General features: G+C 40.7%; 1 protein-coding gene across 6 annotated transcripts in view; it reads left to right on the top strand.

The window, feature by feature from the left end:
• Nucleotides 1-14,436, top strand: part of txndc16 (thioredoxin domain containing 16) — a 47,752-nt gene extending 33,316 nt beyond the window's left edge. For all 6 annotated transcript variants that reach the window (XM_039009917.1, XM_039009920.1, XM_039009916.1 and 3 more), the window contains 3 exons: nt 1,930-2,102; nt 2,505-2,695; nt 13,913-14,436. In XM_039009917.1, the coding sequence (XP_038865845.1) occupies nt 1,930-2,102; nt 2,505-2,695; nt 13,913-14,157 (609 nt within the window). In that variant the 3' untranslated portion in view covers nt 14,158-14,436. The remainder of the gene's footprint in view (nt 1-1,929; nt 2,103-2,504; nt 2,696-13,912) is intronic.
• Nucleotides 14,437-26,379: the final 11,943 nt, after the last annotated feature.

The raw sequence follows: 26,379 nt of genomic DNA, 5'->3' as shown, positions 1-26,379 counted from the left end.
CCAGCACTTTGTAGTGACTGGGTGTATTGATACACCATCCAAAGTGTAATTAATAACTTCACCATGCTCAAAGGGATATTCAATGTCTGCTTTTATATATTTTTTAAATTACGAGGCATTGGAAAACCTCCTTGGTCTTTTGTGGTTGAATCTGTTTGAAAATCACTGCTAAATTGAGGGATCTTACAATTATCTGTATGTGTGGGTTACTGAGATGAGGTAGTCAATCAAAAACCATGTTAAACACTATTGCACAGAGTCCATGCAACTTGTGACTTAAGCAAATTTTTACTCCTGAACTTATTAAAATATAGGGGTTGAGTACTTATTGACTCAAGACATTTCAGCTTTTCATTTTTTATTAATTAGTCAAATTAATACCACTTTGACATTATGGGGGTATTGTGTGTAGATGGTGACAAATCAAAATTTAATCGGTCTTGAATTCAGACTGTAAAACAACAACATTTGGAAAAAGTCAAGGGGTGTGACTACTTTCTGAAGGCAGTGTAAGTGAATTTGTCCAAATACTTATGACTTCTTCAAATGGGGGGACTAGATACAAATGCTTTTAATTACATTTTTAAACAGCAGAACATGTATGAAATACCCTCATAAAAGCTGACTTCTGTACTGTCGCTTAATATGAAACATTCTGGAGTATAGCCAAATAAAACATTTTAGCTTCACTGTCCAAATATGTATGAAGGAGTGTATTTCGTAGTGTAATAGAGTATGTTGGGAATGAGCAAATGGAGACAAGCGTTGTAGTGATGTGCTCCTCTACTTTTTGTGGTATTTTTTTTTTTTTTACACCAATTGGTAGTTCAGTCTTGTCCCATCACTGCAACACCTGCACGGACTCAGGAGAGGTATGTGTCCTCCAAAACACGACCCTGCCAAGCCGCACTGCATCTTGACACACTGCTCGCTTAACCCGGAAGCTATTATTTTCCATGTAACTTATGGGATTTAAGCCTAAATTTAGGCTTGCCCATCTTGGCCCATCTAAGCCAATTTTGGCTTAAATCACATAAGTAACATATGTAACTAGTGTGTGCGTGTGTACAGTTGAAGTCGGAAGTTTACAAACACTTAGGTTGGTGTCATTAACTCGTTTTTCAACCACTCCACCAATTTCTTGTTAACAAATTATAGTTTTGGCAAGTCAGGACATCTACTATGTGCATGACACAAGTCATTTTTCCAACAATTGTTTACAGACAGATTATTTCACTTAATCACAATTCCAGTGGGTTAGAAGTTTACATACACTTAGTTGACTGTGCCTTTAAACAGCTTGGAAAATTCCAGAAAATGATGTCATGGCTTTAGAAGCTTCTGATAGACTAATTGACATCATTTGAGTCAATTGGACCTGTGGATGTATTTCAAGGTCCACCTTCAAACTCAATGCCTCTTTGCTTGACATCATGGGAAAATCAAAAGCAATCAGCCAAGACCTTAGAAACAAAATTGAGGCCTCCACAAATCTGGTTCATCCTTGGAAGCAATTTCCAAATGCCCGACGGTACCACGTTCATCTGCACAAACAATAGTATGCAAGTATAAACCGCATGGGACCACGCAGCTGTCATACCGCTCAGGAAGGACCTAAGACAGGGAATTTTTACTAGGATTAAATGTCAGGAATTGTGAAAAACTAAGTTTAAATGTATTTGGCTAAGGTGTATGTAAACTTCCGACTTCAACTGTATGTGTGTGTGATTTTTATTAATCTTTTTTTTTTTTTTTTATCAAATTTTCCTTCCACTTTGACAGTATTTTGTGTAGATTGTGGACAAAAGAATGAACATCAATTTTAATCCCACTTTGTAACAAAATAAAATCCAAGGAGTATGAATACTTTTGCAACACACTGTATTTATTATTGATCACCTTTTTTCGCTCTCTCTGTACCCCTTCCAGCCGGAATTGACAGTGGAGAACCTGCCCCTGTATCTGGAGCTAAAAAAACAACTTCTGGTGCTGTTTGTGGGAGAAGAGGAGAGGGGGAGGAAAGAGAACAGAGTATTGGAGGATATGAGGAGTCTGCTGAACACAGGACTGATCAACCCCTACCTGCCCTGCTGGATCCACCTGTATGTACCGGAGTATTACGTGTTCCACGTCAATGAAGGGTTACAGTGGGTTTCAGAGTGTCAGGAACACAAAGTTCAGGGCAAGGCAGCCATAGCCCAATTATGTGACTGAAAGGTTTAGTTCTAGTGGCATTAGCATTAAATGTTCGTCATTGTCTTTATCTTGTCGTCGACTTGGGAGGAACAATTCAATATACTGTTTCAAGGCAAAGTATGATTCAGAATTGGGGTTTTATAACTCCATTGTCTTTTCAACTGCCAATGACCCACTATTCAACACGGATTGTCTTTTACTTTTGTCTTTGAATTGAATCTCAGCTCATTGACTGAGTCATGGTTGGATGGAAAAACCAGTGAATGCAGGGTGTATTTTGGTGTTGATGGGTATCTTGTGTATTCCAGGGGTCGTACCCCTGCAGGTAAGGCTGTCCTGGAGGCATACCTGGGTTTCCTGCCCCTGCTTCCTGCCCTGGTGGTCTCCCAGCTGGCCACAGGAGGAGAGGTCTTCCACTACCCCACTGGCAGACCCCTAATGGTACAGCCCATTCTGCAGTGGCTACAGAGAGTGGAGGATGGTGAAGAACCACCTACAGGTATGGGGGGGGGGGTTAAAGTACTTGGTTAGTCCAGTGTCTCCTTGATTGACACAGTTTACACTGGCAGTGACCAAAATGACCACTGTTAGAAATAAGTTTATCAGCAAAGAACAGTTAAAGAAAAAGAACTTTAAACTTGTGGTTTGCTTCCCCCTATGGAAGTGCACTCTATGATGATTGACGAATGCTGCATTTGCACCTGCAGTTTCTGGCCTTTAAAACCTCTCTAGGATAGGCGGGACGCTACTGTCCCACTTGGCCAAAAACCAGAGAAAATGCAGAAAAAAAATCTGAATGGTTTGTCCTCGGGGTTTTGCCTGCTAAATAAGTTCTGTTATACTCACAGACATGATTCAAACAGTTTTAGAAACTTCAGAGTGTTTTCTATCCAAATCAACTAATAATATGCATATCTTATCTTCTGGGGATCTTCTGAGTAGCTGGCAGTTGAATTTTCGTATGCTTTTCATCCAAACGTGAAAATGCTGCTCCCTATCCTAGATAAGTTTTAAGGGGGGCACAGCCCTGCTGCCATGGCTGCAAGTTGAAGGCTCTGACTACCAGCTCCTATTTGCACGTTTCCAACATCAGTTAATTCATTCACCACTGCCTCTGTCCATATGTATTACTTGTGTATAAAAGTGTTGTGCTACATATGCAAATGTAGGCGTGTCTGGTTGTGTTGAGATGAGATGGTACTTTGTCTTCATGCACAGAAATGTGCATTGCATCACATGCTCCACATCACACACGTAATCTGTAGTCATGTCAACACAACGTATTAATCACATTATACATTTCCCATTCTCTACTCTATGGGTCAGTGAATAATGGAGTAGGCCGATCTTATGGTCTCTTTCCTGATTGTGTCATTCAAGCCATTCTGTGTACGTACTGTATGTGCTTTTCTGTCAATTGAGACTTTGCCAAGAGACTGTAATCTCAGGTGGCTATGTCCTGTCTGTGTATTGTACCACACAGCTCCGTCTGTCACCATGAGATCACCACCTCTATTTATTTATTCATTCATTCAAACCTCTTTCTCCAGTGCCTTTTTGAGCTAATCCAATCGCTATTGTTTTGTGGGCGGATTAGTATTGTATATGTGTGTGACAGACTTTGCTGGTTTCTACCCAAAATGCACACTCATCGACAGACCTCCAAAGACTAGGCGTCAGGTTTTTCTTTCAGTTATTCCACTTCTAGTGACACAGAGGGAGCTGAAATGAAGGAAGTACAGTAGAGGAAGAAGGAGGGTGTTTTCCTGAGACGCTTCCAATCCACTTCCTCTGTCTCTGGAGGGAACTGTATCTCTTAATTGTGTCTGATGGTTGCCAGTTATAGTCCTGAGTCATCATACAGCACTCACCATAGATTTAGTTTTTTTTTCAGGCTAATGCCCCCTCTTTCTGGTTTGTGTTCATTAGGCATCAAACGGAAGAAAACGGACTGAAAGGGGGATGGCCTACCTGGAGTTGTCCAATAAGAAACGCTTGTTTTTAATGAATACCACGCTGCGCCTTCTCTGTCAGGAGAAGCAAATCATTCGTCAACTTGAAGTGTTCGACGGTTAGACCGTGTTGATGTTTTTTATTTTCTGGAGCTGACTCGAGAGTTTGTATTCATCCATCATAATCAGAAACCCTATAGACATCAATTACAGTGGTTCAGTAATATGGTGGTTAAACTTTGACGGAAATGTACATTTGCTGTTAGGACATCTTATGACACTCGTGTTTCTATACTAAGCTTACTGTATCTTACATTTGATTTGGGTTTTGATCCGTATTAACATTTTGTTCAGTTACGAAATGTGGAAATATCGTTTAGGAAAAAATCATACTTGGAAGAAGTTCATTTTTAGATGCGTTAAGAATTCAATCTCGACTATTCTGTACACCGTTGCAGATAGCGCTGCGATGTCTGGAGCTGACACTACTCCCAATTCCACAGACTGTGAACCAGTCTGCTCTATACAATACATTTCTGTCTGGACGTTTGGTAACATTTCACCCTCCCGAACAAATCCGAGGTCTTTCCCACCAAACTGCTTGCATTTACCAGAGGGATCCAAACCCATTGAGAGTATGGCAGATAACTCCTTTCAAGCTCGACCAGGCGATAATGCACACATCCTGTTCATATGTCTTGGCTTCTCATTTATGTGTAATTCAAACCGATCCATTGTCTCAGTCTGAGTATATGACATTTACAGTTGCTTTCAAAGGCAAGCCCAATCCCACTAAAGCCTGAATTGACAGTAGAGTGGGTCGTTGGCTCACATTTCTCTCCTCTCTACGCATTGATGGCTAATGCCATATCATGTCTTGTGTTTTATTTCAACCCCTTCTAGACACACTCACATTTGAGAGGTTGGAGCACAGGGTCAGTCATGGTAAGGGGACAATGGAGCAGTTTAGGTTAAATGCCTTGCTAAAGGGAACAACCGTTTGAGATGGCCTTCAGGATTTGATACCAGCTACCCCTACCAGTAGACATTTTCAGTACCTCTTGTTGCTGGCACCCCTCTTTAACCTCTACACCCATTGGCAGGTTGACAAAGTGGCTTGTATCAAATCCGACTGTAAATTTGACCTTTCAGTCGACCCGGCAATAATGCACAAAACCTGCATCATTACTCTACAGTGTAATTCAAGCATTGACTCATTGTCTAAGTACATGCCATTTTACAGTTACTTTCAAAGATGCTCTCAATCGCACTAAAGCCTGATTTGACAGTAGTGTGTTGGCTCATGTTTCTCCCCTCTCTCGCTACGTATTAACTGCTAATGCGTTCAACTCTCCACACGATGATCATTGTCCATTTATCACAGAGCTGAACATTTGACTCTGCTTCATCCCAACTCTTTGAAAAACACACACACACACACAGCGAGACGAGTTTTGAGCACAGGGTCAGCCATAGTAAAGCCTGGAGCAGGGCACAAATGCAGGAGATGGCATCTAGGATTTGATACAGACCTGTGATTTGAAACGGCAACCCTCTGGTTGATGGCACGCCTCTCACGTCTAGGATCTGCACCCATTGGCAAGGTGACAAAATTACTCCTTTCATGGTCGACCAGGTGATAATGTACACAACCTACATCATGACTTTACTGTGTAATTCAAGCATTGTATTGTTGTAAATGTCATGTACTCAGACAGTTACTTTTAAAGACCAGCCCAATCCCACTAAAGCCTGAAATGACAGTAGAGTGGATTTTTGGCTCACATTTACCCCTCTCTACACATTGACGGCTTATGCATTCCACTCACCACACAATGAAGATGATGACTTTATTGTCCATTTCCTAGAGACGGCCACAAAGTCTCTTAGTCAGTCTCTGTAAGCATGGAAATGGGAGATGGAATTGGCCCCATATTAAGTAACTGCTGTAAAAGCACAAGTTGTATATAATGCAATATTCCCGTCTGGAGAGACAAAGCTACTGTCTGGTTCAAAATGATCGGCACCCTTGATAAAGATGAGCAAAAAGACTATAATAAATAACACTGAACTATATTTTATGCAATAACAACAAAAAAGTGAATATTTTATACTAATTGCTCAGATTTTGGTTTAACAAATAATAAAACAAATCTCAAAGATAGGCACCAAAATTATCGGCTCACCTGTTTTCAATACTCCAACACCCTCCCTTTGCAAGGATAACGACACTGCGCTTTTTTTCTAAAACGTTTGAAATATTTGAGGGATCTTAGACCATTCCTCCATACAGAATCTTTCCAGGTCATTGATGTCCTTTGTCTGCACTTCTGAACTGCTCTCTTCAATTCAAACCACAGGTTGTCAATGTGGTTCAAGTCCGGGGACTGAGATGACCATTGCAAAATGTTGATTTTTGTGGTCAGTTAAGCATTTGATGTACTTGGGGTTATTGTTAGACCGCTGCGCCACTGCATCTCAGTGCAAGAGGCGTCACTACAGTCCCTGGTTCAAATCCAGGCTGTGACTGGGAGTCCCGTAGGGCGGCGCACAATTGGCCCAGCGTCGTTTGGGTTTTGCCGGGGTAGGCCGTCATTGTTAATAAGAATTTGTTCTTAACTGACTTGCCTAGTTAAGTAAAGTTTATTTTTTTTAGGTTTTTGGCTGAAATGTCCTGGTACTTGGTAACGTTCATGATGCCGTTGATCTTAACAAGGGCCTCAAGACCAGTGGAGGCAAAATAGTCCCATAACATCAAAGATCCATCACCAAATTTTACAGTAGATATGAGGTATTTTTTTGATATGCTGATATGGTCAGATGACATTAAAATCGAGCTCTTTGGCCACACACACCAGTGGTGGGTTTGGTGTTGGAAAACGGACGCATATGCAGAAAGTAACATTCACGTGTAAGAGTTGTTGGTTTCATTTGAAATCATTTACATTCAGAACTATTTTCAAATACATACCAAATATTAATTTAAAAATACTCTTTCAAATACTTCCAACGATACTGTATATATTTGAAGTAATTGTAAATACATGGCAATACTTTCCAAATAGTATTTTCAAATGCATTCCAATATTCAACTACTTGTTTGTTTTTTCATATAAGGGTTATCTGAAATACTTGTTTTGACATTTTAATGAAAGGTAATTGAGATACCTGGTAGTATTTGAACCCAGGTCTGTTATCTGAGCTGACACTGTTCCCCGGGCCCCGAAGACGTTGTCGATTTAAGGCAGCCCCCCGCACCTCTCTGATTCAGAGGGGTTGGGTTAAATGCGGAAGACACATTTCAGTTGAAGGCATTCAGTTGTACAACTGACTAGGTATCCCCCTTTCCCTTCCCTTATCCGCAAGGGGAGGGTTATAGATGATTGAAAACGGGTGCCAATATATTTTCTAGATTAAAAAAATACATTTTGTTGAACAAAATCTCTCTGAGCAATTGAATTAGTATAAAATATAATTTTCCCATGTTTTTGACCGTACAATCAATATAGCTCAGTATTTATATTATTTATTTTTGAACAGTATTTTTTTGCTCCTCTTTATCAAGGGTGCCAATAATTTTCTACCTGACTGTATATATAGATCATGAGTTATCTGTGAAGGGTCAAGCCCTTACTTTTAGTGCTACAAAAGTGTATAGGCTATCACATAAGCGTCTTTGGGTGTATATAGCACTTTTCTAGAACCCAATGTGGTGGTGTTATTATTAACATGAGGTATGGGTCACTCAAAGACGATTTTAGTATTTGTTCATTAGTCCATTGTTAATACAACCCTAAACAAGTGTGCATGTCAGTAGTCAGGTTTTAAAGATGGAAAACTTTCAGTACAGAGCAAGAACTGTGATGCAATTTGCATGTTAAGTGAACTATCCCTTTAACTGTGCACTACGGATCTGGTGTTTGATCCTGCTGGTCATTTTAGACTTTTTCTCCTGCTGTATCTATTTCAGAGCGCCAGTGGAGAATCTAATTCTAAATTGAAGTTCCACATGTTGTCATGGAATTATTCCTTATGTTCAGCAACCTATCCGTGACCTTGCACTAAAATCCAGCTGCATATTTGGTATTTTATCAGGATCCCCATCAGCTGTCACAAAAGCAACAGCTACTCTTCCTGTGGTCCACACAAAACATGAAACATGACATAATACAGAAACACTCAAGGACAGAACTACAATAAAAAATGTTTTGTCAAAGGCACACACACGTAGTCTACATATCAATACATACACACAAACTATCTAGACCAAATAGGGGAGAGTCGTTGTGCCGTGAGGTTTTGCTTTTTTTTTTTTTAAACCAGGTTTGCTGTTTATTTGAGCAATATGAGATGGAACGGAGTTCCATGCAATAATGGCTCTATGTAATACTGTATGCTTTCTTGAATTTGTTCTGGATTTGGGGACTGAAAAGACCCCTGGTGGGATAAGTGTGTGTGTGTCAGAGCTGTGTGTAAGTTGACTATGCAAACAATTTAGGATTTTCAACACAATGTTTCTTTATAAAAATTTGTGATGCAGTCACTCTCTCCTCCACTCTTAGCCAAGAGAGACTGGCATGCATAGTATTTATATCAGCCCTCTGATTACAATGAAGAGCAAGACGTGCCACTCTGTTCTGGGCCAGCTGCAGCTTAAATAGGTATTTCCTTGGAGCACTCGACTACATGACTGGACAATAATCAAGATTACACAAAACTAGAGCCTGCAGAACTTGGTTTTTGAAGTGTGGTGTCAAAAAAGCAGAACATCTCTTTATTATGGACAGACCTCTCCCCATCTCTGCAACCATTGAATCTATATGTTTTGATCATGACAGTTTAACTTCTTATGGCTGAGATCCCGTTAACGGGATCGACTTGACAACAGCCAGTGAAAGTGCAGGGCGCCAAATTCAAACAACAGAAATCTCATAATTAAAATTGCTCAAACATAAGTATTTTACACCATTTTAAAGATAAACTTGTTGTAAATCCAGCCACAGTGTCCGATTTCAAAAAGTCTTTACGACGAAAGCACACCAAACGATTATGTTAGGTCAGTACCTAGTCACAGAAAAACACAGCCATTTTTCCAGCCAAAGAGAGGAGTCACAAAAAGCAGAAATAGAGATAAAATTAATCACTAACCTTTGATGAGCTTCATCAGATGACACTCATAGGACTTCATGTTACACAATACATGTATGTTTTGTTCGATAAAGTTCATATTTATATCCAAAAATCTTAGTTTACATTGGCGCGTTATGTTCAGTAATGTTTCGCCTCCAAAACATCTGGTGATTTTGCAGAGAGCCACATCAATTTACAGAAATACTCATAATAAACATTGATAAAAGATACAAGTATTATACATGGAACTATAGATAAACTTCTCCTTAATGCAACCGCTGTGTCAGATTTAAAAAAAACTTTACGGAGAAAGCACACCATGCAATAATCTGAGTACAGCGCTCAGAGCCCAAACAAGCCATACAGATATCCGCCATGTTGTGGAGTCAACAGAAGTCAGAAATAGTATTATAAATATTCACTTACCTTTGATCTTCATCAGAATGCACTCCCAGGAATCCCAGTTCCACAATAAATGTTTGTTTTGTTCGATAATGTCCATAATTTGTCCAAATACCTCCTTTTTGTTCGTGTGTTTAGTTCCAAAATCGAAATTGATAACGTGCAGGTCAGACAAAAAGTTTTAAAAAATGCCATTACAGTTTGTAGAGACATGTCAAACGATGGAAGGAATCAATCTTTTAGGATGTTTTTAACATAAATCTTCAATAATGTTTCAACCGGAGAATTCCTTTGTCTTCAGAAATGCGATGGAACGCAGGTCGCTCTCACGGGAGCAAGTGTGGTCAGCTCATGCCAGACACCTGACTCAAAGAGCTCTCCTTCCCTCATTCTTCCCAGTAGAAGCATCAAACAAGGTTCTAAAGACTTGACATCTAGTGGAAGCCTTAGGAAGTGCAATATGACCCCAAAGACACTGTATATTGGGTAGGCAAACCTACAAACCTCAGATTTCCCACTTCCTGGTTGGATTTTTTCTCAGGTTTTTGCCTGCCATATGAGTTCTGTTATACTCAGACATCATTCAAACAGTTTTAGAAACTTCAGAGTGTTTTCTATCCAAATCTACTAATAATATGCATATCTTAGCTTCTGGGACTGAGTAGCAGGCAGTTTACTCTGGGCACCTTATTCATCCAAGCTACTCAATACTGCCATAAGAAGTTAAATTACTTGGCGTTACCTTAGATTGTAGTCTCCTCAACTCGTTCAACAGCCACACCATTCATTACCAGATTCAGCTGAGGTCTAGAACTTAGAATGATTTGTACCAAATACAATGCTCTTAGTTTGAGATGTTCAGTACTAGTTTATTACTGGCCACCCATTCCAAAATGGACTGCAACTCTTTGTTAAGGGTTTCAGTGACTTTATTAGCTGTGGTTGCTGATGCGTATATGGTTGACTCATCAGCATACAAGGACACCCATTTTTTGTTTAATGCCAGTGGCAGGTCATTGGTAAAAATAGAAAAGAGTAGAGGGCCTAGAGAGCTGCCCTGCGGTACACCACACTTTACAGGTTTGACATTAGAGAAGCTTCCATTAAAGAAAACCCTTTGAGTTCTATTAGATAGCGCTGCCATATCATGGATTCAGAGGTTGAAACGCCATAAGTTTTTTTTCAACAACAGGTTATGGTAAATTACATCAAAGGCTGCACTGAAATCTAACAGTACAGCTCCCACAAATCTTCTTATCAATTTCTTTCAACCAATCATCAGTCATCTGTACAGTACATGTTGGGTGCCCTTCTCTATAAGCATGCTGAAAGTCTGTTAATTTGTCAAACACAATTTTTTTCCAACAGTTTGCTATGAGCTCGCAGCAGGCTTATAGGTCTGCTGTTAGAACCAGTAAAGGCCGCTTTACCACCCTTGGGTAGCGGAATTACTTTGGCTTCCCTCCAGGCCTGAGGACAAAGACTTTCCTCTAGGCTCAGATTAAAGATATGACATAAAATGATATGATATGACTGGCAATAGATGGAAAGCTACTGAGGATGGTAGATGACTAAGTTGTCAATGCCAGCAGGTTTGTCATTGTTGATCGATAACGATCATTTTTCCACCTCTCTCACTAACTTTACAAAATTCAAACTTGTAATGCTTTTCTTTCATTATTAGTTTTTTTATGCATGAATACGATGGCTCACTGTTCATTGTTGGCATTTCCTGCCTAAGTTTGCCCACTTTGCCAATGAAGTAATCATTAAATTAATTGGCAACATCAAATGGTTTTGTGATGAATAAGCAATCTGATTCAATGAAAGATGGAGTTGAATTTGTCTTTCTGCCCATAATTCCATTTAAACTACTCAAGTTTTTTTCCATAATTCTTTATATCATTGATCTTGGCTTCATAATACAGTTTCTTCTTGTTGAGTTTAGTCACATAATTTCTCAATTTGCAGTAAGTAAGCCAGTCAGATGTACAGCCAGACTTATTAGCCACTCCTTTTGCCCCATCTCTTTCAACCATACAGTTTTTCAATTCCTCATCAATCCATGGAGCCTTAACAGTTCTAACAGGCAGTTTCTTAACAGGTGCATGTTTTATCAATATTTGAAGAAGCAATTTCATAAATTCATCAAGTGCAGCGTCGACATGCTCCTTATTAAACAAATCCAAATATATTTTAGATTCTTCAAAGTAGCCACCCTTTGCCTTTGACAGCTTTGCGCACACTTGACATTCTCTCAACCAGCTTCATGAGGAATGTTTTCCCAACAGTCTTGAAGGAGTTCCCACATATGCTGAGCACTTGTTGGCTGATTTTCCTTCACTCTGCGGACCAACTTATCCCAAACCATCTCAATTGGGTTGAGGTAGGGTGATTGTGGAGGCCAGGTCATCTGATGCAGCACTCCCTCACGCTTCTCCTTGGTCAAAAAGCCCTTACACAGCCTGGAGGTGTGTTTGGTCATTGTCCTGTCATTGTCCTGAAAAATAAATGATAGTCCCATTGAGCGCAAACCAGATGGGATGGTGTATCGATGCAGAATGCTGTGGTAGCCATGCTGGTTAAGTGTGCCTCGAATTCTAAATATATCACAGACCGTGTCACCAGCAAAGCATCCCCGCGCCATCACACCACCTCCTCCATGCTTCACATTGGGAACCACACATGCAGAGATCATCCATTCACCTATTATGTGTCTCAAAGACACAGCGGTTGGAACCAAAAATCAAAAAAATCTCAGATTTCCACCAGTCTAATGTCCATTGCTCGTGTCTCTTGGCCAAGCAAGTCTCTTCTTATTGTTGGTTTCCTTTAGGAGTGGTGACCTTTCTTTGCAGCAATTTGACCACGAAGGCCTGATTCACGCAGTCGCCTCTGAACAGCTGATGTTGTGTCTGTTACTTGAACTCTGTGACGCATTTATTTGGGCTGCAATTTCTGAAGCTGGTAACTCTAATGAACGTATCCTCTGCAGCAGAGGATCTGGGTCTTCATTTCCTGTGGTGGTCCTCATGAGAGCCAGTTTCATCATAGTGCTTGATGGTTTTTGCGACTGCACTTGAAGAAACGTTGAAAGTTCTTGAAATGTTCTGGATTGACTTACCGTCAAGTCTTAAAGTAATGATGGACTGTCGTTTCTCTTTGCTTATTTGAGCTGCTCTTGCCATAATCTAGACTTGGCCTAGAAGCAGTGGCTTCTTCCTTGCTGAGCAACCTTTCAGGTTATGTCGATTTAGGACTCGTTTTACTGTGGATATAGATACTTTTGTACCTGTTTCCTCCAGCATTTTCACAAGGTCCTTTGCAGTTGTTCTGAGATTGATTTGCACTTTTCGCACCAAAGTACGTTCATCTCTAGGAGACTGAACGTGTCTCCTTCCTGAGCGGTATGATGACTGCGTGGTCCCATGGTGTTTATACTTGCATACTATTGTTTGTACAGATGAACGTGGTACCTTCAGGCGTTTGGAAATTGCTCCCAATGATGAACCAGATTTGTGGAGGTCTACCCATTTTTATGAGGTCTTGGCTGATTTATTTAGATTTTCCCAAGTCAAGCAAAGAGGCACTGAGTTTGAAGGTAGGCCCTGAAATACATCCACAGGTACACCTCCAATTGACTCAATTTATGTCAATTAGCCTATCATAAGCTTCTAAAGCCATGACATCATTTTCTGGAATTTCCCAAGCTGTTTAATGACACAATCAACTTAGTGTATGTAAACTTCTGACCCACTGGAATTGTGATAGTGAAATAATCTGTAAACTATTGTTGGAAAAATGACTTGTCATGCACACAGTACATGTCCTAACCGACTTGCCAAAACTATAGTTTGTTAACAAGAAATTTGTGGAGTGGTTGAAAAATGAGTTTTAATGACTCCAACCAAAGTGTATGTAAACTTCCAACTTCAACTGTAGGTAGGTAGAAATGGAACCAAATGATCTGTTTTGTATTCAGTCCTTTTTAAATAGGATATATGGGCTACGGTATAGGTGGAATGTGATAGTCTGCCTATAACCAGCCTGAGTAAGTTTGTTCTCTTATAAGGTTACTGTATGCTCTGTCAAAAAATAAACCCTAGCACATCTTTTCATGGTTTATATCGTTTTACGGATTTGTCTTGTTTTTCTTGTTTCTGTTTCTTCGGGTTTTTCTGGTGCTTTCTAAACAGGTTCTGCTTCTGTTCCTCTCTCTCTCCCCCACCCAGGTGTGATCGTGGATGAGAAATGGATGCCCTCCATGCCCTTCTACGACTTCCTGTCCGTCATGGACCAGGAAGTACCGGGCTATGCCTCCCAGAGGAGCGCTAAGACTAAAACAAGCCGGATTGAGAGAGCAGAGGGAGAGAAGAGCAGCAGTGGTGAAAGACAAGCCCGAGCTGGAGCACACAACCCCCAAGGGTCACCCACCACCAAGCCTCCACAGACGCCTCACCACCACTCTGAGCTATGAGGGGGCTAGAACAGCAGCCCTGAATTCTAAAGGCTTGAGGAAACCAATGACTGCTTAGATCAGAATCACCTCTAACTGATAAGCGACACTGAAGCTATTAGATAGTGATAGCTTTATGGGCTGTGAGATCCACTGAGCTTCCTAGTATGTGGTTTAGCTGTTTTACAGTGCATTGGGAATGTATTCACACCCCTTGTCTTTTTCCACATTTTGTTCTATTACAGCCTTATTCTAAAATGGACTGAAAACATCCTCATCAATCTACACACAATACCCCATAATGATAAAGCAAAAACTGGTTTTTAGACATTATAGCCACACAAAAAAAATACATTAGCATGAGTATTTAGACCCTTTACTCAGTACTTTGTTGAAGCACCTTTGGCAGCGATTACAGCCTCCAGTCTTCTTGGGTACAGTATGACGCTACAAGCTTGGTACACCTGCACACAGATCCTGTCAAGCTCTTTCAGGTTGGATGGGGAGTGTCGCTGCACAGCTATTTTCAGGTTTCCAGAGATGTTCAAGTCTGGGCTCTGGCTGGGCCACTCAAGGACATTCAAAGACTTGTCCTGAAGCCACTCCTGTGATGTCTTGGCTGTGTGCCTAGGGTCAATGTTCTGTTAGAAGGTGAAACTTTACCCCAGTCTGAGGTTCTGATTGCTCTGGAGCAGGTTTTCATGTGACTTTTACTGAGGAGTAGCTTTCATCTGGCCACTCTCATAAAGGCCTGATTGGTGGAGTGCTGCAGATATGGATAATTGAAATGCATTCCAGGTGACTACCTCAAGAAGCTGTTTGAGAGAATGCCAAGTGTGCAAAGCTGTCAAGGCAAAGGGTGGCTACTTTGAAGAATCTCAAATATAAAATTACACTTTTTGGGGTTACTACATGATTCCATATGTGTTATTTCATAGTGTAGAAAATAGTAAAAATAAAGAAAAACCCTGGAATGAGGTGTCCATACTTTAGACTGGTAATATGTATGTATGTACTTAAACTCAGCAAAAAAAGAAACATCCTCTCACTGTCAACTGTGTTTATTTTAAGCAAACTTAACATGTTTAAGTATTTGTATGACCATAACAAGATTCAACAACTGAGACATAAATGGAACAAGTTCCACATACATGTGACCAACAGAAATGGAAAAATGTGTCCCTGAACAAAGGGGGGGTCAAAATCAAAAGTAACAGGCAGTATCTGGTGTGGCCACCAGCTGCATCAGTACAGCAGTACATCTCGTCATCATGGACTGCAGCAGATTTGCCAGTTCTTGCTGTGAGATGTTACCCCACTCTTCTACCAAAGCACCTGCAAGTTTCCAGACATTTCTGGGGGGAATGGCCCTAGCCCTCACCCTCCGATCCAACAGGTGCCAGACGTGCTCAATGGGATTGAGATCCGGGGTCTTCGCTGGCCATGGCAGAACACTGACATTCCTGTCTTGCAGGAAATCACGCACAGAACGAGCAGTATGGCTGGTGGCATTGTCATGCTGGATGGTCATGTCAGGATGAGCCTGCAGGAAGGGTACCACATGAGAGAGGAGGATGTCTTCCCTGTAACGCACAGCGTTGAGATTGCCTGCAATAACTAGCTCAGTCCGATGATGCTGTGACACACCGCCCCAGTACAGGCCTCGGTGTAACGCTCATTCCTTCGACGATAAATGCGAATCTGACTCATCATTTACAATGAAGATCTGTGAAGTTATTTGGATTTTTACAAATTATCTTTGAAAGGCAGAGTCCTGAAAAAGGACATTTCTTTTTTTGCTGAGTTTGTATATTCACAGAATGTATATATATTCACAGATTGTATTTATACTTAATGGAATAGTTAATTATGTTACAATTTGATGTTAGACGGTTACTCACCCTGAAAGTAAGGTAAGGTTTGGTTGTCTCTAAACACTCACTACACTAGTGAACAATCAACAGAAGTTGATTAATTTTTTATATACTTTTTTTCCCAATATTGTTTCTAGACTGGCACAACTTTGGTTTTAGAAGTGGGGGGGACATAGCTCGTTTCCTGCATTTATACACAATCTACATATGTCCCTTTTGGGGACACTTTTATTGTAATTAAGAAAATATGTTTCTAAACACTTCCACATGAATGTGGATGCTACCATGATTATGGATAATCCTGAATGAAGTGTGAATAATGATGACTGAGAAAGCTATGGATGCACAAATGTGACCAACCGGCTCAAATCGGTCTTATGTAGCAAAATTAGAAATCGTGTTTTTTTACATTGAATAAAAGTAGACTCAGAGCTACAGAATGGTATATCATACACTGCATTTTTGAGGAACAATGGGAAAGTAATTCTGCTTTGAAAATAGATAAACTTGTTAACTCACTTTTGAGAAAAGGGCCTTTAAATCTTTTGGTACCTACTGGAGAGCTCTCCTTTGTCTACACCTACTCAGCATTGTTCGCACCCTCTTAAGCCTTAGCCCCACCCATCTCTTTTAAGGATTCACATGTGAGGTCATGTGCTAAACAATGAGTAGTGTAGTAAAGATTAAGACTAAAAGTAGTAGCCTACAATGAGGAAAAGTTCCACGTAATAAAGTGTCCAGATGAAAATATTTGATAAATATTAGATGACACTCAGACACACTTGTCTAAATTGATGGGTCATGTGAAAGAAATGCTATAACCCCCAGCCACATCCAGTGGTGGAAAAAGTACTACATTGTCATACTTGAGTAAATGTAAAGATACCTTAATAGAAAATGACTCCCGTAAAAGTCACCCAGTAAAATACTACTTGAGGTTAAGTCTAAAAGTATTTGGTATCAAAAGTAAATGGAATTGCTAAAATGTACTTAAGTATCAAATGTAAAAGTATAAATCATTTCAAAATCCTTATATTAAGCAAACCAGACGGCACAAATGTATTTACTTTTTTTTTTGACGGCTAGCCAGGGCCACACTCCAACACTCAGACATTAATTTACAAACTAAGCAATTGTGTTTAGTGAGTCTGCCAGATAAGATGCAGTAGGGATGACCAGAGATGTTCTCTTGATTAATGTGTGAATTGGACAATTGTCCTGTCACAATGTAACGAGTACTTTTGGGTGTCAGGGAAAATGTATTTAGTAAAAAGTACATTATTTTATTTCGGAATGTAGTGAAGTAAAAGTTGCCAAAAATATAAATAGTAAATTAGTACAGATACCCCTCAAAAATACTTAAGTACTTTACACCACTGGCCACATCTTGCTAAGTGGATGGGTCTCTACAGAAGGTATAAACAGTACAGCCAAATGGTTACTTGCATAGTAGCAATATCAGAAATAGATAGTGCCAATATAAATAAAATAATATACAGTATGTACAATAATAATATCAGTGATAGACGAGTTAGCTATAGACATACAATCAGGGGTAAAGTGGCTGAGCAGCAGGATAAAAGAGGCACTGCAGCTGGTCCTTCCAAACCACGCATGAACAAGGGAATATATATTCGGAGAGCCTGTTTCTGTCCTGCCCTTGACTTTGGTGCAGGTCATGTGATGTCCATAGCCTCTTCGTCCCAAAATTCCCTGATCTTCTCAAACTATAAGTTTGTTTAGCTGTGTCCAGTCCAGGTGGTGCTTGTACAGGCAGGCCATCTATGGGAGGAAGATTGTCAGCGTTGCGCAACAACTGAATCCTGGTCCCGACTGAGTCCGAACGCTCCTTGGCTACAACAACACCAGGCTCCAGGGCATCAAAGCTGTAAAACAGGAAATAACAACAAATAATGTAAAGACATTACATTACACAACATCAATTCACCTCCCAAGTTTAGATAAGATTAACCTCATACAATGCAATTAAAAGTATATTCACCTGAAGTGCTGGTACTGCTTGATCTGTGGCAGTGGCCAGAGTCAGGTCAGAGTCAGGTCTTGTCAGAGTCAGGTGTTGTTGCCAGCCATAGCTTTCCACCAGCACCGTACCATCCTCCAGTCCAACCAGCAGTGGGATGTTGACCCATGTCACAGCGCTTCCTTCATAGGATGACTGCGCTGCTGCCTTTGCTGGATGACATGCCTTCATCAATCAGAGAACCGGAGAATTACATTGACTTCAGTTGAGCGATGGAACGGAGCTGCCTCTCAGGTGAATGCGCGTGTTCAATGCGTGGTCACCTCATGGCAGTGGTGAATCATTCCTGTCTCCTTCGGCGCCCCTTCACATTAGAGTCTTCAGACAAAGTTCTATTGACTGTTGACATCTAGTGGAAGCCGTAGGAAGTGAAAACTCATCCATATCTTGCTGTAATTTCAATGGGAGCTTGGTTGAAAATCTAGCAGCCTCAGAAAAAAAATCCAAACAGGAAGTGGAACTTCTCAGGTTTTTTCCTGCCACATGAGTTCTGTTATACTCACAGACATAATTCAAACCGTTTTAGAAACTTCAGAGTGTTTTCTATCCAATACTAATAATAATATGCATATATTAGCAACTATGACTGAGGAGCAGGCCGTTTACTCTGGGCACCTCTGTGCACCTTTCATCCAAGCTACTCAATACTGCCCCTGCAGCCATTAACAAGAAATTTGTGGAGTGGTTGAAAAATGTGTTTTAATGACTCCAACCTAAGTGTATGTAAACTTCCAACTTCAACTGTATAAACAGTTTTTGCTTTGTCATTATGGGGTATTGTGTGTAGATTGATGAGGGGGGAAGACGATATAATCAATTTTAGAGTAAGGCTGTAATGTAACAAAATGTGGAAAAGTCAAGGGGTCTGAATTCTTTCTGAATACATACATACATACATACTGTACAAACAGAAATACTCCTCAGTTTCATCAGCTGTCCGGGTGGCTGGTCTTTTACGATCCCGCAGGTGAAAGAGCTAGATATGGATGTCCTGGGCTGGCGTGGTCTGCGGTTATGAGGCCGGTTGGATGTACTGCCAAATTCTCTAAAACGAAGTTGGAGGCGGCTTATGGTAGAGAAGAAAAACATTTAAATTCTCTGCCATAGGCTCTGGTGGCCATTCCTGCAGTCACCATGCCAATTGCACACTCCCTCAAAATGTGAGACATCTGTGGCATTGTGTTGTGACAAATGGCACATTTTAGAGTGGCCTTTTATTGGCCCCAGTCCAAGGTGAACCTGTGTAATGATCAAGCTGTTAAATAAACTTTTTGTACACAAAACTTGAGAGAAATAAGCGTTTTGTGCGTATGGAACTTTTCTGGGATATTTTATTTCAGGTCATGAAACATGGGACCAACACTTTACATGTTGCATTTATATTTTTGTTCAGTATAGTATGTTCTGTGGATGGTATTAAACTGCAGTCATTTATGTCTGAGATTTAAGAACACGACTTGGCATTCAAACACGTCTGTATTCATTAATCCTTGTCAATAGTGTCTCCCAGGTCGAACTCACATTTTTGTTTTAACATGTTTTGTGTCATCAGGAAAAGCCTCTATCAAACCTTGATACAGTTTGGAAATCAATTTTATAGGTTTGTCAGACTTCCTTAAAATAGTTTCAATCTTTGAAGCTTCTGGCTTGTCCAGTGTTTGCTGCACAGAGAGAATAAACTGTTGCATCTGCAAAAGTTTACCTCAGCGCTGTCACAGACTGGTCTTCCCTGGTTTCCTGACCCTGGTGAGACCCCTGTCACCATCTGGTCCTGCTCAGATGAGGCATGACAAAGAATTACCTTGGGGTTTATTTATACATTATATTATCCAATAATATAATCAATGGTTCAATAATTTAAAGGACCATTATTCCCACATCCCAGACTGTAGCCTACCATCAACTCAAGATGGAACTTTGTATCCATTCATATACTGCAAAATTCACCTGAGCACTGTATACTGGTCTTCCCTGGCTGTCTGACCCTGCTGGGACACCTGTCACCATCTGATTCTCTTAAGATCCTCGTATGATGGGCATAGTGTTGTGTACTGACTGTGCACCATGACAGTGAAGCCTGTAGAGCTGTTTATAAACCGTGTCAGTGTGAAAAGTAGGGAATTACCAACATTAGCCTTACATCGCTATACTGACTCTAATAAAAACTCACATTGCGTTGTCAAAAAACGTCAGAATATCGGTCTTCAATGTTTGGCCTCTGCTTTCATCATTTGATTCAGGTCTAGTGTGATTGAGGTAAAAAAATAATAGCTAAAGATTGTGAGCTAGCTAGCTAGCTCTAATGGTAGCTACATCAACTGGCGAAAACTAGCCAAGTTAATGTACTTCTGTTGAAATGGGACAAAACAAAGGCTGCAAAACATTTCCACACAACAGCTGTGAACTGGCTGTGGTAGCTACTAGCTAGCTAATGTTAGTTAGAGAGTTTAGTCACTTCAGTCGAGAGAGAATGAAACGTTAGCTACCATTACATGTCAGTTACACTACTGGCTTAGCACTGGAAATAAATACTTTTTTCTGTTAAGTCAAACAGCAGTTACTTTGTCAGCTACATCAGTCAAATAAAGAGTAGACAGTTTCTGCTCTGCTTCTTTTTACAACTCGGAGAAAAAGCATAAAACACACAGACAACAGTTGCCTCTGTTTGCACTCTCTGTGGTGTCCGTGTAGTCCTAAATCCAGCTGGTTGAAACCGTCAAACAGCCTACCCGACAGCTCTGAGGCGTCTGCATGGTCCTAAAGTACACTGTTGCCACTTTTTATATCACAGTGCAATGCTAAAACTGGGGGAGACAAAAATGCATATTCAGAATGTGTGGGGGTCATGTCCCCCCTGTCCCCAGTTGCGCCCCTGCTTCTAGATATTACTGCGCTGTTGGAGCTTGAAACATAAAAAAATTTCTGCACCTGCGATGACATCTGCAAATCTATGTACGTGACCAATAAACTTTTTGATTTGAAATTTGGTTTGATGCTACTTAAAGGTGATTTGGCCATTAAAAATAACATGCACACACCTCATTCACTTCAAATTGATTGTTAGCTAATGGTAACTAAAGTTAGCTGAAGTTTGTAGCAGCTGTTTAAAGAACCAAACCATGGATGACTGTTTTTTCAGGCCCAGGAGACTACTTTCAGAGTGAGAAAACATCAAGTTGCAAAATCCTGAACTTCCTCTTTCATTTCTACTGTGTTTAGTGTCTTTCCGAAACCTCATGCATTTTCTTTTAAGTACGTATGTAGACTACTCAGTGAGTAGAAAATAATGACAGATCGTCAAATAGAATATAAAACAAATGGTGAGTACTGGTGAGTAGTATTCACCGTTTGTTTAATATTCCTCACTTTTGTTTTGTATTCTATTTAATGATCAAAAGTATCAATCCATTCTGAGATTTTGTGTCATGGAAATGTCCTCTTATTGGTTCCTGATGGGGGCCTGTGGTTTCTCTGATTGGCTCCTGGCTGTTTTCCCCACCATTCTCCTTTCCATTCCAGAGTGTCTGTGCTATGGAAAGGATATGTAAGGGTCTTGCCAATTACCAGCAGGAAAATGACCTATGTATTTGGTTACTTACATTAACTTTAACAATCACCATCACATTAAAGTGTGCGTGGAGGGGAGGGGGGGGGGGGGGGTACAAAACACAGTTGCCATTAAAACCACAGTCCGTAAGATTGCCATTCAATTCAAGGGTTTTGAAAGCACAATTCCACAACATGTGGATAAAATGTATTTAAAATCATTGAGGGTAACAAAGTTTTAAAATGTATTTTCATTGGGGGCAATGAAGGGTCATTTTAATTACTGATAACCTTATTGACTCTTGAAGAACTGAAATGTGTGGTTCAACAATCTTCACCTATCATAACCCCAAATTTAGGGTTGTGTAACTCTATAATGTTTTTGGTGTTGGGTCTTTGTATGCAATCCAGATGTACCTTCAACATATGTTAAGAACTTTTATATAGATCTCATGGACTGTCTGTCCTTTCTTGCATCCATAGTTCAGTCTAAAAATGTAAGAGGGTTTTTCACCCATTTTTCAAGGCCCCATCCCTCAAACCAAGTTGCGGCCAGGACTGCCGCTGCGCTGAAAACACAAACTCCTGATTGTGGCTTTAAAGAAACCTGGCCTCGTCCAGTAGACTCACTGGTTGTTCTGTGAAATTACGCAGTTAGTTTCTGCGATTAATGAAGACTAAAACACATGTGATTGTGGGATTTGGACATGAGAACACAATCATGGTTCAAGGTAACACATTTTTGACAGTCTTACCTCAGAGCTACACCAAGTATAGAGAAGTAGAAGTGCCGAGTGGTCATTATTGAGTATTCATGCCTCCACTCTCTGTTCCTCTCTCACACTTACACCCACACACTTGTGGTATTAATCCTCTTATGAGATGTTAGTAAGATCCTCTTTTTCCTCCAAACATTGAATCTATACTGTGACATGGCTGACTGGTTCAGAATGGTCAGCCTTTACTGACATGCGGCCTTCACAGAAGTCAGAGTATTCATGCTTCGGGGAGCTTTCATACGCATCCAATAAATTGGTCTGCACCTCACCACTCGTAGTGATTCAGGGCTAATCTCTATAGCCATCCAGCTAATTACAAGCAACTGGCTAAACAAAAAGACAAGACCTTACCTCTTCTGAGATGTTGGAGTCCGTTTCCCGGTGTTTGACATAGGAGCTCAGCCAAGATAGCATGACATAAATAGGCTGCACCGTTTTCACACCTGCATCTCCATCCCGAATCTCCCCATTTCCCCCCAGCAAAATTAGCCTACATTTAGGCTACTGTTTATGTTGAAGGAAAAATCTGAATGTAATGGATGTCAAGCCCAATACATGTTCATGTTATCATCAATCAACTGCATTACAGTTAAAAACTACTTTGACTACGACCACCGATTTGAGTTGGAGACGTTCGTGGCCATGCACTCATGGGTGAATGAGGGGACTGAGCACGCACCTTTGTGGGGCACACGTGTATACAGTACATGACCTGACAGCAAGCAAGCATTTAGATAGGCTTTCTCTGACCTACTCTGAATCATTTCACAGTTATAGGGATGGTTTCCCAGACACAGATTAAGTCAAGTCATGGACTAAAAAAACACTTTTAGTGGAGATCTTCATTGAGCATGGTTTTTAGTCCAGGAGCATGCTTAGTCTGGGAAAGCAGCCCATACAGTTATGAGTGTTAACCTAGGAGCCTGTAAAACCAGAGGAGGTGTTGAGTGGATACAACATGACACATTACCCACCCTGTTGAGTGCGCTCTAGGGGAAAGTTTCCCTTAGATCTAAGACCAGCTTCCTCTTCTTCAATCATAACCATAACCAATAGTTTGGAAAATACAAAAGTGACCCAAGATCAGCTTCTATCACACAACATTGTCTATCCTCTCTTTGCTGGGGCACTGGGTCTGAAATGTTGAAATCAATTGATTTACCATCTTCTTGATACTGTTTTTAGGCTCTGTCTGGCAGGCAGCAACCCTCTGCTAAAGTTTCCCTCTGTCTTCCAGACATTTTACAGTGCTCCTATGGGCACATTGTTGCTTCTCCTAATGGACTATGCCTCTGCTCTAAAGATAGTATTTGCCTTTTCAAAGGAATGGAAAAATAGCAAATAAGGTATCATTTTGGTTTGTATGCTCAGATCAAGGACCTCCATTTTCAGCCATTGTTTTGATAGGTGCCATTGCTTATGATCCTTTTACTCCAATCGGTGTTTGTTTAAGAGTCGGTCAATGGCTGGATTCTATTGTCGTTTTCTTGCAATGCCCTCGTTAGTGAATTGTTTTCAAAGGCTGTGTGTGTGTGTGTGTTCTTTCTCTCTCCAGGCCCCTTTTGTCTAATCCAAACCTTCTGGATGGTTCTGTGTGGAGGCTAGTCAGATATGAGAGATGACAGCCAGAACAGACACTGGCAAGACGGAGTGTTGGACAGGATTGCAGGAAAACAGTCTGCTCTCTGAGTGAGTGAGTGTGAGAGTGAGAGTGAGAGTGAGAGTGAGAGAGAGAGAGAGAGAGAGAGAGAGAGAGAGAGAGAGAGAGAGAGTGAGAGTGAGAGTGAGTGAGAGTGAGAGTGAGTGTGAGTGTGAGAGTGAGAGAGAGAGAGAGAGAGAGAGAGAGAGAGAGAGAGAGAGAGAGAGAGAGAGAGAGAGAGAGAGAGAGAGAGAGAGAGAGAGAGAGAGAGAGAGTGAGAGTGAGAGAGAGAGAGAGAGAGAGAGAGAGAGAGAGAGAGGCCTAGTGGTTAGAGCGTTGGGCTAGTAACCGAAAGGTTGCAAGTTCGAATCCCTGAGCTGACAAGGTACAAATCTGTTGTTCTGCCCCTGAACAAGGCAGTTAACCCACTGTTCCTAGGCTGTCATTGAAAATAAGAATTTGATCTTAACTGACTTGCCTAGTTAAATAAAGATTTTTTTAAAATATATTTTTTAAAACACACACACATTCTTTCATGTATTGTGCATGTGCACATAGTCTGACTCCCATTTCCACACTCTCTCTCTTTCTTTCTTTCTCGTTCGTACTTTTTTACATGTGCTCAAAGTCTGACTCCTATTTTCACACACACACACACACACACACACACACACACACACACACACACACACACACACACACACACACACACACACACACACACACACACACACACACACACACACACACACACACACACACACACACACACACACACACACACACACACACACACACTCTGTCATGTACTATGCATGGCCACATAGTCTAACACCCATTTACATCTCGGATGTCCACCCGGACCCGTCCAATGAAAACCAGATGAGCGGTGATTTGATGCCGGGTTTCTGTGACAAACTACATCAGTGTTATGTATCTCTCTATCATATAATGATCATATGAAATTGAGTAATAGCGCTTGTCTGTGTGATTTGATCTATAGTTTGAGGGAAGCATCTCTATGAGCACAAGACTTTTGAAAATACGTATTTTCAACGTCTTGTGCTCACTGGGATAGATGTACTTGAACATTTGAGGCTAATGGATAACACTTCATTTCACAAGTAAGGTCTATGAAAAGATGAAAGATTGGGAGGGGTGAGCTATGCTTCAAAATGGACCATTACATTTGTGGTGGAGCTTGAGGAGAGCAAACCATTTCCAATGGGATTATTTCATCAGTCAAATGGAGGCGGTTGCTGTACTTACAGGAAGTTCGCATCAATGCTGAGTAGTGTCTGCGTCATCTGGTCAAATGAAAGCTAACCATAGGGACTGGGAAGAGTATGGGAATATTAAATCGTAATGCGAAGGCGACTTTGGGGGGAGTTCACTAACCAAGGTATCACATAATTCAAGTTGAACTCCACTAGGGCCTTCCCTGTTTAACTCCCTGTTCCCTCATGGTTCTCCCACACATAAACATATACATTTTCACATAAACATTTGTTTGATCAAAGCCAAGTGAACGCTTGTTTTATTTGAAAATTACACAGGATGTGCATGTACAAAGGAACTTATCCTAGACCCTATCGAGTCAAACATTTTTCATTTTTGAGATCCACTAGGTTGCAGTCGGACTGCGCTGAATGACTGATTGGCAAATAACCTTGCATCCCATATAGCTATCATTATGTGATTAAGATATGTGATTCTGCGGCTCGCCTTGCTCAAACTGATCCTTTCTTACACATTAAGTCTATTTGTATCCAGGACAGATATTCCAAGCTCAGGTTCTGTCGTGTAATGAATTGTGCCTTGCCACATGGGAACAGAAAAGGATTTTTGGAACATATGTGCATCTACCAGAAAATGTATACACAGACCTATCCTGATAGTTAAGGCTACAACTACAACTACAATGGTGACGGAGGAGATGGCTGCCATTTTACGGCCTCCTAAACAATTGTGCTATTGTGTGTGTTTTTTCATATTATTTGTAACTTATTTTGTATGTTTCTGCCACCGTCTCTTTTGACTGAAAAGAGCTTCTGGATGTCAGGACGGCGATTACTCTCCTCGTACTGGACAAATATTTTTTCTTTAACGAGTCAGACGCAAAGGATTTACTTCAGACACCCGACAAGGCCCAAATCCCAGTCATTCGCATGAGAAAGAGAGATCGGGGAAGTAGGTTGGTGTGCCTTGTAAGGATCCGACGGCGACTGGGTAATCTGCCTCTACCATCAGTCCTATTAGCAAAATTAGCAAAATTAACAAAATAGACGAGCTACTATCACGAATATCCTACCAACGGGACATTAAAAACTGTAATATCTTATGTTTCACTGAGTCGTGGCTGAA

This window comes from Salvelinus namaycush, chromosome 15, assembly GCF_016432855.1.
Source record: "Salvelinus namaycush isolate Seneca chromosome 15, SaNama_1.0, whole genome shotgun sequence".
Taxonomy (NCBI): domain Eukaryota; kingdom Metazoa; phylum Chordata; class Actinopteri; order Salmoniformes; family Salmonidae; genus Salvelinus; species Salvelinus namaycush.
Note: the sequence above shows the minus strand (reverse complement) of the source record. Positions and strands in the feature narration are given on the sequence as shown.